General features: G+C 44.3%; 1 protein-coding gene across 15 annotated transcripts in view; it reads right to left on the reverse strand.

Annotated features, from left to right (window-relative positions):
* LOC125031373 (zinc finger protein 629-like) overlaps positions 1–12,500 on the reverse strand; it is a 364,001-nt gene that overhangs the window by 147,303 nt on the left and 204,198 nt on the right. For 10 of the 15 annotated variants that reach the window (XM_047622078.1, XM_047622074.1, XM_047622073.1 and 7 more), the window contains exon 2: positions 9,725–10,369. The exons of the other annotated variants lie outside the window; for them this stretch is intronic. In XM_047622078.1, the coding sequence (XP_047478034.1) occupies positions 9,725–9,796 (72 nt within the window). In that variant the 5' untranslated portion in view covers positions 9,797–10,369. The remainder of the gene's footprint in view (positions 1–9,724; positions 10,370–12,500) is intronic. 15 annotated transcript variants of the gene reach the window in all.

Genomic DNA, 12,500 nt, shown 5'->3' on the forward strand with positions numbered 1-12,500 from the left:
CAGGGTCTGATCTGGAGGGCAGCAGAGGGCCGAAGCCACGCCACCCTAAGCGCATTATTTCAGCCGGGCTATGGGGCTACACACAATCCCCGCTTCGGCTTACCTGCAGGCTACCGTATGGCCGTCAGTCAATCTCTCGCTGTGTGGAGATTACCATAATATCTTTTCCGAGGTTGAGCGTTGGTGTGTTGGGGAAGTGAGTGGGAGGGAGGGAGGGTAGGTTGGAGGGAGGAGGGGAGAGAGAGAGGGTGGGAGAGGGAGAGGGAGAGGGAGAGGAAGAGGGAGAAAGAGAGAGAGAGTGAACGAGAGAAAGAGAAAGGTACAGAGATATAAACACAAAGGGGTAATAGACAGATAGATGGATAGATTGATAGAGAATAAAACAATTCATGATTTGTTGAGGTCATAAATTCTGGAGCATAATATACAAAACAAAAAAAATATACAGAGAATGTTCGGAGTCTGAAACCTGAACAAAGCTGTTGCAAAAAGTCATCCCTTTCACACTTCCATCCCTTTCTCTCTCTCTCTCTATCTCTCTCTATCTATCTATCTCTCTCCTCTTTGTCTCTTACTCTTAACTCTCTCTCTCTCTCTCCTCTTTGTCTCCTATTCTTAACTTTCTCTCTCTCTCTCTCTCTCTCTCTCTCTCTCTCTCTCTCTCTCTCTCTCTCTCTCTCTCTCTCTCTCTCTCCCTCTCTCCACTGCACCAATTTATATAAATCGAGTCATCACAATTAAAGCACCCGACCTCTCTTACGTCCCGGGGATCGAGGCAAGAAACAACCTCATGTGAGAGGACTGAAGTTAAGCCTTGAGGACGAGGGAGGGAAGAGGTTATCCTTGAGCGAGGGTGTGGGATGGATGCTAATCCTTGAGCGAGAGAAGAGGATGCTGATCTCCAAGCGGAAGATCTAAGAGGAAGACCTTTATGTAGCATTGTATAAAGTGAGGAATTATCTTTTCTTTCTTTTTAGCGGTGCGACTTTTATCTTATTTATCTATGTTTGTTTGTTTGTTTATTTGATTGTGTGTGTATGTGTGTGTGTGTTGTCTCTGTGTAGTAGCTTTCGAAGGTCGATCCTTGGAAGAAAATATTGGGAAGGACTTATAAATGCGCGGAGGTTCTAGAGGCGGGCACCGTGCTTTGGAGTGCAACTTGGAAGGGAAAAGAAGATACCTTTGAGATACAGACGGTAAAAGAGGAAGAGGTAGAAGAGGAGAAGGAGGCGGTTTAGGAGGAGGAGGAGGAGGAGGAGGAGGAGGAGGAGGAGGAGGAGGAGGAGGAGGAGGAGGAGGAGGAGGAGGAGGATAAGGAGAATAAGATGAAGATTAAGATAAAGAATAATAATAAGATGAGGATAAAGAATAAGAATAAGAATAAGATGAAGATGAAGATGAAGATAAAGAATAAGAATAAAAATAAGATGAAGATGAAGATAAAGAATAAGAATAAGAATAAGAATGAGGAGGAGGAGGAGGAGGAGGAGGAGGAGGAGGAGGAGGAGGAGGAGAAGGGAGGAGGAGGAGGAGGAGGAGGAGGAGGAGGAGAAGAAGAAGAAGAAGAAGAAGAAGGAGGAGGAGGAGGAGGAGGAGGAGGAGGAGGAGGAGGAGGAGGAGGAGGGCGGGGGCGGGGGGAGGAATAGCACCCTGAGACAGCACTGGGAGGGAACTAACAAGCGGTGTGCCGTCGCCGCTCGCACTTTGTTTGCTATGGCCAAGTGGACTCCAGTACATTATTCTGCCCTCGAGAGATTGAACGATCAAACTGCAAATTAACAGGGCAATTACCTAAGGCGAAATAGATTATAGTGTGCTCGTGGTCTTTTATCATTTAATCTTCAGATCAGCTAGATTACAGACGAGATGAAAAAGTTCCCAGAATTAAGAGGCTGTAAGGTATGGCCTGATATTACTCGGGGTTGCCTTCGGATGTGAAGACCGGACGGACATTTCTTCGCTTTGGGAAAAAATGAGACGAAACGGGATTGTATTTTTTCATTTTTTTTATATTCTTAAGTCCTTATACGGGAGTTGATGTTGGTATTGGAAAGATATATCATAATCGTATATTGTTTTGGAACGGTGAATTGCATATTTTTATATACATATATTTTTTTAATTATTCTATTATGATATATATTTTAGATCTTATCAATGCCATCGTTTGGGTTGCCGATTTGACGTCGCCAGAAGGCAAAAATCAGCCCCAACCCGTCGCTCGTTTCCCGCCAAATCATCAACAAATCACCGAGAAACAAAATCCAACCGCGATGCGCAAAACTCCCGACGAACGCTAACTTTCGAGTCACAAATTTTCCAGAATCTTCCCCCTTGAGATTGGGAGATTTACGGAGAGGAAAAATGAATTGGAATGTCTCGTTCTCTCTCTCACAAGAACTGAGGCTAAGTGACATTAAGAGAGGTAATTTTACTGCTAATGTGTGCGCCTTGTGAAGTTCAATTAATTATCCAAAGGCTCGACCGAAGACCCGCTCACCTCTCACATTTATTATCGCGGCTTCACGATCGTCAGCGACTTCGGGGTCGTCGTGTCATATGGGTGTCGTCCCCTTGTTCAAGGCATGGGAGTCTCGACCTTAACGCGTCCCCCGGGGTTGGCCGGACCGCTGCTCCCGCCCCGCCGGATATAGGCGTGGATCAGGCTATTGTGCAGCTTGCAATTATCACAACATCCCATCGTGCAATTACGGCCGCGTTCTCAACACCATCTTGCGGGCGAGAGCGGCGGCGTCAAGAGGAAACCGCTCCCGCCTTTTTTTTTTCTTAAGAATACGCCCATTTTCACCACTTTCGTCTTTTTTCCCTCAGTCCCTCGGATGATTCACTTAACGGCGATGCGGATTCCTCGCTAATCTAAATTTCTTCCATCCGCGAAATTTATGACGGATTTTGCTAATGGCTAATGAAGATTATGCTTACAAATTATTATTACGTGTCAAATTTACAATGATTATTCCCCCGACAATGGAACAGTAGCGGGCGGTCGGCGAAGTCTCCGAGATCATATAAATTACCATTCATTTGTTGCCACGCCGCGCGGAGGCCGACGGGCACAGGCTCCTTCGCTTCTGACGCGGCGGGAGTGTGCCAAGGGCGCCGCCCCTCGTCGCACTCGTCCTCTCTGCTCTTAGAACCTCATTCTTCATTTCTTCTTCGTCTTTTTCTTCTCGTTTCCTCTTTATCATCATCATTGTTACTATTACAATCATGTTATTATTGTGGCTATCATTAGTACAGTTATTATCATTATCCTCATTGTTATTGTTATTTGTATCATCATTACCATTATTGTTCTTGTTAGTATTACTATTATCATTATCATTACCATCATTACAGTTACTTTCATCATTATTACTGTTACCATCACTATTCTTGCTATCCTAATTACTATCATTATGATTATTATCATTATCAATCATAACGACCCCACATGAACCGTCATACCCTCATACACACCACCTCCTCCTCCTCCTCCTCCTCTTCCTTTCTCCCTACCTCTTATTCCCCCCTTTTTTTTATCCATCATGTGGCTCATGATGGCCACATGATTGCCATGACAGGAGGTATGTTTTCTAATTTCCAGAATACACACACTCACACACGGGCAAAGCTGAACCGACGCGAATCCTACTATCCAGGTTACAGTCGTTTAGTACGGTTTGCAATTACTGTCACTAAAGCACCTAAATTGAATTGTTGAGGACTTAAACGAGCTGTGAGGACAGGAGGGGAGGAGGGGAGGGGAGGAGGAGAGGAGGGGATGAAGAGGAAGGAGGAGGGGACGAAAGATGAACAAGGAGAAGGAGGGAGGAAGGGAGAACACATAGCTCATTGTTTTTCGCCCCTTCTCCCCCCCTCCCCCTTTCTCCCTGCCTCTCCAACTCATCCACAATAATTTCCTTCTTAGTGGACAATTTTATTTACTTTTTTATATGTTAAGGTGGTTTTGGTGTTTGCGTCATGGCCAGCGCCTTCATGATGCGGATGTCCATGTTGGTATGTGGAGAGCCCGGAGCCTCATAAATCCTTGAAGGCATTGGGAACTCTTGTCATGTTAATGATCATCTAATTATAAACGATTCTCTTTCGAAGGGACGGAGGGAAGAAGGGAAGAAGGGGAGAGGGAGGAGGGACGGGAGGGCGGGAGAAAGGGAACAGAAGGGAAGAAGGGGAGGGAGGGAAGACAAAGGGAGCGGGGAATAGGGATGGGTAGGAGAGACGAATGGAATGGAAAGGAAGGGAAGGGGTGAAACGAATGCTTGTAATTAGAGAAAATTTTGAGCTACATTTCCATCTAAAACAATCCTCGTACACGAAATAATTGGCTTGGAAGCATAGAAACAGATTTTTGAAATGCAGGAATTACCCAGAAAACCAACGAATGGCTTCGAGTATAATCAAGGGAAATTAAAGTCTAATTATGACGACGCGCGTACATCCGGGACCTCCATTACCGATGAGGCGCGACGAGAACGTGTTGGAAACAAGTTGCAACAAGAGGTGTCGAGGCGCTTAAGCCAAGAGAAAAGAGTACGCGAGTTAAGAGCAGTTCGGCCGCAGAATAATTACTTCATATGCTCGAATGAAATATCGAGTTGATGACCCGCGTCCAATAACAAATTACGTTGCGGAAATTGATAATACATTTTACACGGTCCATTTTAAGAAGCAGGAAGCCGTTGATCACTCATTTTGGAGTGACAAGAAAAGTACAGGCCACACGGCGAGCCAACAGCGTGTAAGTCCCCGATGGAGTTATTAGGGCGTGTAACTAGCTCCCTCGGGCACGTCCAGCGTTACAAATGATACGTTACGGGGCGTTTGGAGGGCGGTCATGTGCGTCGGGTAACACCTCGGCTGCCCGGGAGCCTTCGGGCGTGCCGGCTCTGCACGCAACCCAGCCCATTACCCGAGCTCCTGGACATTTACTCGGCTCCTCCGGCTCAGCGCGGACCAGAGCTGTCATTTTTAGTTCGCGTTTGCATGAGCTTTTGAGACGAAAGGAGAATGCAGTGGAACGCGCGCGCACACATACGCATACACAGGATATTTATGTATATATATCAGAAAGTGCGTAAACCACGGGCGAGGATTCGCTATTTTGAAGCCGTGCAATTTTACAGCCGCTGTTTACCATCATGAGCTCTTTGGCAGTCGTGATGGAATGGGCGAGGGGCCTGCGTCGCAACCGGCATGTCTTACTGCTTCATAATATCTGAAAGACTCCGGGGCAAGAGGCTGCCGGGCTCGTCGCTCGCGTTAGCAAGGCTGATGATTACTGATTGAAGGAGGCTCCGGCCGACCTTACAGCGCATTCCACCTGCCGCTGCAAAGGGCTCGAGGGAATGCGGCTAAATAAGAGCGCCAAAGTGAGCGGCAAGTATCCTTATTCCCGCGAAGAAGGTGACGACAGGCTCTCGCACCCATACCTCGTTCCACAAAGCCCATAGACCTCAGCCTCTCTCTCTTCCAAGACAAACATCAAAGGGGGGGAAACAAAGCTGGGGAGGAATTTCCTTCCGAGATCCACACCTCCCTCACGATTCTCCACCTGGGACTCGAGAGCGACACCTGAGATCACAGCTTCGCCCGCAGATCACTGATTACGGGTTTATGACAGCCGTTCCTCACATGAATGGCGGTGGCACTGAGGCTGGGCTTCAGTCGCCGGCAACCACACTCTGTGGCGGAGGCGAAGAGGTGTTTGTTTGAGAATCGCGTTAGTAGTCATTGTAGTAACTGTAGTTGTGGTAGTAGTTGCTGTGGTAATAGTAAATGTAGTAGTAGTAGCAACAGCAGTAGTAGTAATAGTAAATGTATCAGTAGGAGTTGTAGTAATAGTGGTAGTAGTAGTAGTAGTAGTAATAGTATTACTAGTAGTAGAACAGTAGTAGTAGTAGTAATAGTATTACTAGTAGTAGAACAGTAGTAAGAAGAGAAATGCTAACAGATTTGTAATGGGGATCGGCAATAACTTTGCGATAGTTACAAGAAAAAAAGAAAAAGAAAAAACATCAGTGAAAGCTGTAGTGGAAGTAGTAACATGCACAATAACATTAGTATCGGCAGAACAATAAAAGTAACAATTGTCGTTTGTGGCGTCGTGAACAAGCGGGAGTGGTAACAGTCCCCTTACAATCTCCTGAACAAACAGCAAACAACGAAATAACCTGCTTCAGAATGGCCATTAAGCTCTATGGTTTGGAGTACAGCGGGTGAAAAAGGCACGTGTAAACGACTTAATAAATAACAATAATTAGAGTTATTGGAGACAATTGCGGGAAGAAAGAGGCGGAGCGACTGAGTGACAACAACGTGAGGAGGGCAGAGGTGGTGTCAGGCAGAATGTATGATGGCATTACGCTCATGGTGGACAGGTGTAACGTTACCTGTGAAATGAAACCTCATTAATCTAACCGCCGTGGCTGTCCACCGTCACCCCCTGGACCTGCTATCACCCCCTCCTCAGCCCCTGAAACCCCCTGAACCTGCTATCACCCCTCCTCAACCTTTGAATCCCCCGGACCTAGTATTACCCCCTCCTCAAACCCTGAACGCCTCTGGCCCTACCACATCCCCAATGCCTGAAACCCCTTGGACCTGCAACCACGCCCAGTAACCACCGCCTCCTTCCATGCAGTCCCTACACCCCTCCCTCCCCCCTTCTCCCCCGCGGTCGCCGATACTTCGAAGCACTTGTTAGTTCTAAAACGAGCCACTCATCCTATAATTTCCCTGTAGGGTTCCCTCAGCTCCTCCACTCCCCAGCAAGCACCCCGCTCTCCCCGAAGGCCATATATCGCTCCCCGGAGCTTCCTCCTCCCCCTTTTCAAAACCCTCTTCTCCCCTGACGACACCGCAAATGTGCGTGCAAGCGAGCTGGTGACTGCGCCTTGTAATGAGAGAGCCGCGTCGGAATGCTCGCTCGCCCTTGTAGCAGTAACGGCCAGGACCTGCGGCAGGGACCTCCGCTCGACGCAGCCATCCTCGTCGGCGGCGTTCGTGCGGCAGATGCACTTCCGCAAGCACTTCCAAGCACATCATTGACCACCTCAGACGCGCGCTTTACTCCCTGGGTAATGAAGCCTGAGTTTCTTTTCTTCCGAGTCGCCGTTAGAATAGTTTACAGCGTCTCAAAAAGTCATTTTGAAGGAAGCAGATCGAAAGACCCCAAAAGGAAGCCTACTTCGCGACCTAAAACCTCGTCCTTTGCCTTCACTTTCAGGGGTTCCGGCAACCTCGCGCCTCAGCACTCGATGATCGCTCCTGCCGTCCCTCGCCGCCGACTCTATCGCCCGGCGCCAGCATTTCACGCCGATAAAACTCATTTACCGTGATACGGGAAAATATAGACATAAAGCGAATTGTATTTCTATTAAGAAACGATATCCTCCCGCGTAGCTGTTACTACGTTGCACCGGGCGTTTGAAATTCGCTGGGGCGAAACCCGATTATCTGCGAGGGCGGTATGCGAGCCAATTCACCCTCGACGGAAAACAACAATTAGCCCGAAATTTGAGCGCTGTTTCGCACGGGACCCGCTCGCCTCCCCGGCGCTCGCGGAGACTCGCCAATTTTAATGCAAATATGAATGGTGTTGGTCAGCGCCGCAAAAACGAGGTCCGATTAGTATTTCTCTCGGCGAAAAGGCTTCACCGCGTTGATTAAAAAGTACTCTCGCCTAGGAAGATGTGGGATATATATATATATTTATATATACAAATATACATGTATACTTGCATATATTCATATATACATATGTATATATATATTATACATTTTCTTGTATATATTCATATATACATATATATATGTAAATATATTATATATATACTTGTATATATATAATATATACACATAAACACACATACATGCCCTCTGTGCTGCCATAGAGTCCCTCACGCCCCCTGGCCGCAAATAGAGACGTCGAGGCGTCGGCGGGCCAGAGGGGCGCGCTGGTGGCCGGTGTCTTATCACTCTCGAATCTATTAACTCGGCCAATTTGTGGGTCGAAAAAATGCAATTATATGCAAATGATCTCATGATATTTCTGATAATCCTCAATCATTGAACATAATCAAGGGCAAAAACTTTATTCAACATTTTAGGGAAACAGGTGTGTGATGCTCTAACATCTGGTGACCGATTCATGAATAACTTTGTCGGAGAGAGAGAGAGAGAGAGAGAGAGAGAGAGAGAGAGAGAGAGAGAGAGAGAGAGAGAGAGAGAGAGAGAGAGAGAGAGAGAGAGATGGAGATGGAGAGAGATAGAGAGATAGAGAGGAAGGGAGAGAGAGGGCGGAGGAAAACAGACAGGCAAAACGATAGCGAACTCTGTATATGCATGTACACAAACATATACAAATACATATACTTACGTACGTAGATACATCCGCACACCCATCCATACAAACATACATTAATATTTACATATTCATAAACTGTATATAAAGATGCACTCAAAGGCGTTAACGTAGAAAAGGCGCTTTAGGTCTAAATTCCCGAGAAACTGGTTTATAACGAGACACTTATCTGAAAAAAAAACTCCACACACAGGTAAGGAAGCGCAGATATGCAAACACTTATCGTTACAAATATGAAGAAGTGCCAAGACCGTCATTATCGGCGATGAACTAATAAGGAACAAGGAAAATGAGAAGAATTTTAAAAAGTGGTTCACATAGAAAATAAAACACGGCCAACATCCACACATTCTAATGACTAAACCGATAAAAAAAAACATTTACAACGACATTTTTACAAACACGAACAGACACACAGATATAGAGGATACTAAAGGCATATAGAGGGGAGTTTAACCAACGAAGTTACGATATTTGAACTAAAGCGGACTACATTTTAGAGCCTTTTATTTACCCGAAGAACGTAACGGCATCATGCAGCTTTTGTCACAAGAAGCCTAAATCAGGACCAGAATGCATGACACAGCACTCTGCATGTATTAGGACGGTGCATGAACGAGCGGCCAAGGGATCTGGCAGCAGCTCAGACACGCCTCCAGAAAGGCTTAACAGTTAGGAAGAACTTTCGACTCCAAGCACTGAACTTGAAGCGTTCCGACCATTGTCCAAGCATAAAAGCACATTTATAAGAAGAAGAAGAAGAAGAAGAAGAAGAAGAAGAAGAAATATGCCTATCAGTCTTCTTCGACTTTCTAATTCTTCTGCTTATTTTTCCTATACACACTTTCCGTCCAACTATCCTGGACTGAGTGAAACTATGAGACCTTTTATGGACAAGAGAAATCAAATTAGAAAATGGTTAGTGGAGTCAAAAAAAGAGAGAAGGGTGGGGGGGAGTGGAAGGTGAGTGGGGGGAGAAAAAAAACACAAAAACAAAAGCAAATTTAAAATAATAATACACCCTTCACTCCAGCCATAAAGGTCAGGCTGTCTTCAAGGTGTTGTCACATCAAAGTGCGGGTTCTTTTTTTTTAGTTTTTATTATCATTTTTTTTCTTCTAAATCCAAAGACACTTCTCTTGAATAGCTTACTTTCCAGCGGTACAGACAAAGGAGCATGAGTCTCACCTGACATTCTCAGACACCATTTGAAAACAAGGTTACTTTCCCATGCAGAGAGCACAGGAAAATGCGACTCAGCGATAGGGTCACTAGAGTCCATTCTCGCATACACCGATGGATACCAATAATCATAATACCATAGAAACATTAGCTTACCTCATGTTCCCGCTTGAAGGGGAAATATTGCATTTCCGGTGGGGGATGAACATACTCTTGCATTCCATACATGGCGGCGACGGGGTCAGTTTGGCCTCACACCTTTCGAGTGTTACGAGACTTAAAATAAAACGTTACTGTCGTTCGTTTGTTGTTGTTTTTTAAATTGTTATTATGTATTTAGGTAATCCTTTTTTTTATTTTTTTTTCTCTCTATCTTTTTTTTGTTTTGTTATTTTCTGTCTCAGAGTACGGTTCTTTGTATAAATCTTAGGCTAGGTATACAGGATATACATGAACACTTCCTGTACGAGTATACATATGCGTTTGGGCTCGTATACAGGAGCACTGAGTTCCTTCTCTATTTGTTTTTTTGTTTTTTTGTTTCGTATTTTGTTATTTCCTTTCGTCTCTCACTGGCCGAGCACCACTGGCTGAGCGTACCATATATTACTATACAGAGTCGGGCACCCTATATTGCACTAGGGTACAGTACATAGCACATGAGTAGCACCAACTGTTTATTTTTGTTTTTGCTTTTCGCTTTTGGTTTATTGGTTTGTTTGTTCTCTTTTATTGACAGCAGAATTTCCGTATTATGCATTCGTTGACTGTCGTTCGCTTTGTTAGTGTTCGTTAAACTCTCTGTTTCAAAAGGGTGACAGGAGAGAGGGTTAATCAGGTGTGAAATCTCATTAAACTCTTCAACAACACGACAGAAACACACGTATAACAAATCTTATGCATACAGAACAACCTCATGTTTACAGAATGCGGCATTAGCATAGCGAAAAAAAAAAAAAAAAACATAAGTAAAAACAGCAACAAAAAATGAAATTGTCCCAAGAAATGCTCAATAAGGAATATGTGTCCACGTATCATTCTGTCATGAATATGGTAGTTGACACGGGCACGTTGCGTCACACTGTCCTTAACATGTCGCCAAGAGAAAAAAAGGAAAGAAAACATGTCATGGGCTAAATGTCTTGTAGGAATTATTCAGGTCATATGTCTCAGCCTTGTTCCGCCTCTCTTATCTACTGGTCTTTTCATCTATATATTATTGCTTTGATAAGCTTGTTACGGAAAAAAAAATCTCTTAGGTTGACTGTCAGGAAAAAGCTCGGTCATTTGTTTTTATTTTCCCCTCTCTTTTGTCTATTTTATTTATCTCTCTATCAGTTATTGACCACTTCTTGTCAGAAACACTGTCTTGATTGTATGTCAGTCTTGCTGTCATTCGGCGAAGGGAGGACATTTAAAATAGCAATTAACTTTCAAGCTTAATACAAGTACACCGAAGAGAAAACACACAGCCTAAATATTGTCTTAGGGAGGGGGGGGGGGCACACAGAATCAGTAGCACATACGTCAAAGGAACGTCTTAGGCAGCCTGTCTATAGAGAAAACATATACATAGAAGCTACATGTCAAAGGGAACGTGTCAAGCTGGGAACATTAAACGTCTGGTAAAGGAAAAAAAAAAAACTATAATAATAACAATAAGAATAAAAAAAAAAGAAAAATAGCACATCATATACACATGGGGCAGTCTATAGCTCGTCTAAGGGTAAAGCACGTCTTGAAATAAACATATATATGAAATAAGCCTTTCTAAAATGAAACAGAAAAAAAAGCAACTTATCTTTACGACACACCTAAAACAACTTTCCCTCCCTTTCCCTGTCCCTTTTTTCCCCCTCTCCCTAGATAATGATTTCCTAATTAAAAAATCCGACTTCAACAAATGTCGCTTCGTGACCATAAAATATAACGCAAACTTCCACAGACACAGACAGTCGTTGCAGCACCCTTTACGGCACGCCCGGGACTCTTTCTAACACAGCAGCTCGAGAGACACAGCCTCTCGCGGGTTGGAGGCTCATCCGAGGGGCGGTAGCGAGATGGGGGTTTTCCTTACTCTCTTTATCGTGACAGCATTTCGGTTTCGGGTAAGTGTGAGAAGAGGAGGAGGAGGAGGGGGGAGAGAAGGAGGAGGTAGAGGGAGGTAGATTTTGAAAAAAAAGTGAGAGGAGGTAAATCGGTAAATAAAGAATTGATATTAGATACTTATATATATATATATATATATATATATAGAGAGAGAGAGAGAGAGAGAGAGAAAGAGAGAGAGAGAGAGAGAGAGAGTTAGATTTAATCTGATGAATTATATTGTCATCAGGGTCGTAATCGCAGCTCACGCACTTTAATTGCCATTACTAATTACTACTAATTACTGGCGACACTCATTCACCCGGACGCGCTGCACTTCACTAATTACAAAATCAGCGAGGGCGAAGGGGGGGGAGGGGGGGTAATCAGTACTTTGAATGACAGCGGCTTAACACTCTCTCGCCCCGACGGCCTCTGCCCTCTCGCCGACAGCGCTCATTGCAGACCCATCAACGAAACGAAAATAAGACGAAGGAGCGAAGGAGGAACGGTCGCAAACGGAGATCGAAACAAGGAATAGAGAGTGGAATGAGAAAACGACTTAGAAATAAAAAAAAATGAATGGGAATGGGAAAAGACGAATAGTATCATTGACGAGGACGAAAATCATTTAAATAGATGCGATCAAAGTCAGTACTGAATAGTGGAAAGTAATAGTGATAATAACAAAACGAGACAGCAATGTTAGATTAAAATGAAAAATAAACAATACACAATAACGTTGAAAAATGATAAAACAAAACAAAAACAGCAAAGGAAAACGAAAACAAAGTGATGATAAGGAAACCAGAAGAAAATTCACAGGAAGAAAATTTGAATAAAA

Source organism: Penaeus chinensis, chromosome 13 (genome assembly GCF_019202785.1).
Source record: "Penaeus chinensis breed Huanghai No. 1 chromosome 13, ASM1920278v2, whole genome shotgun sequence".
NCBI lineage: Eukaryota > Metazoa > Arthropoda > Malacostraca > Decapoda > Penaeidae > Penaeus > Penaeus chinensis.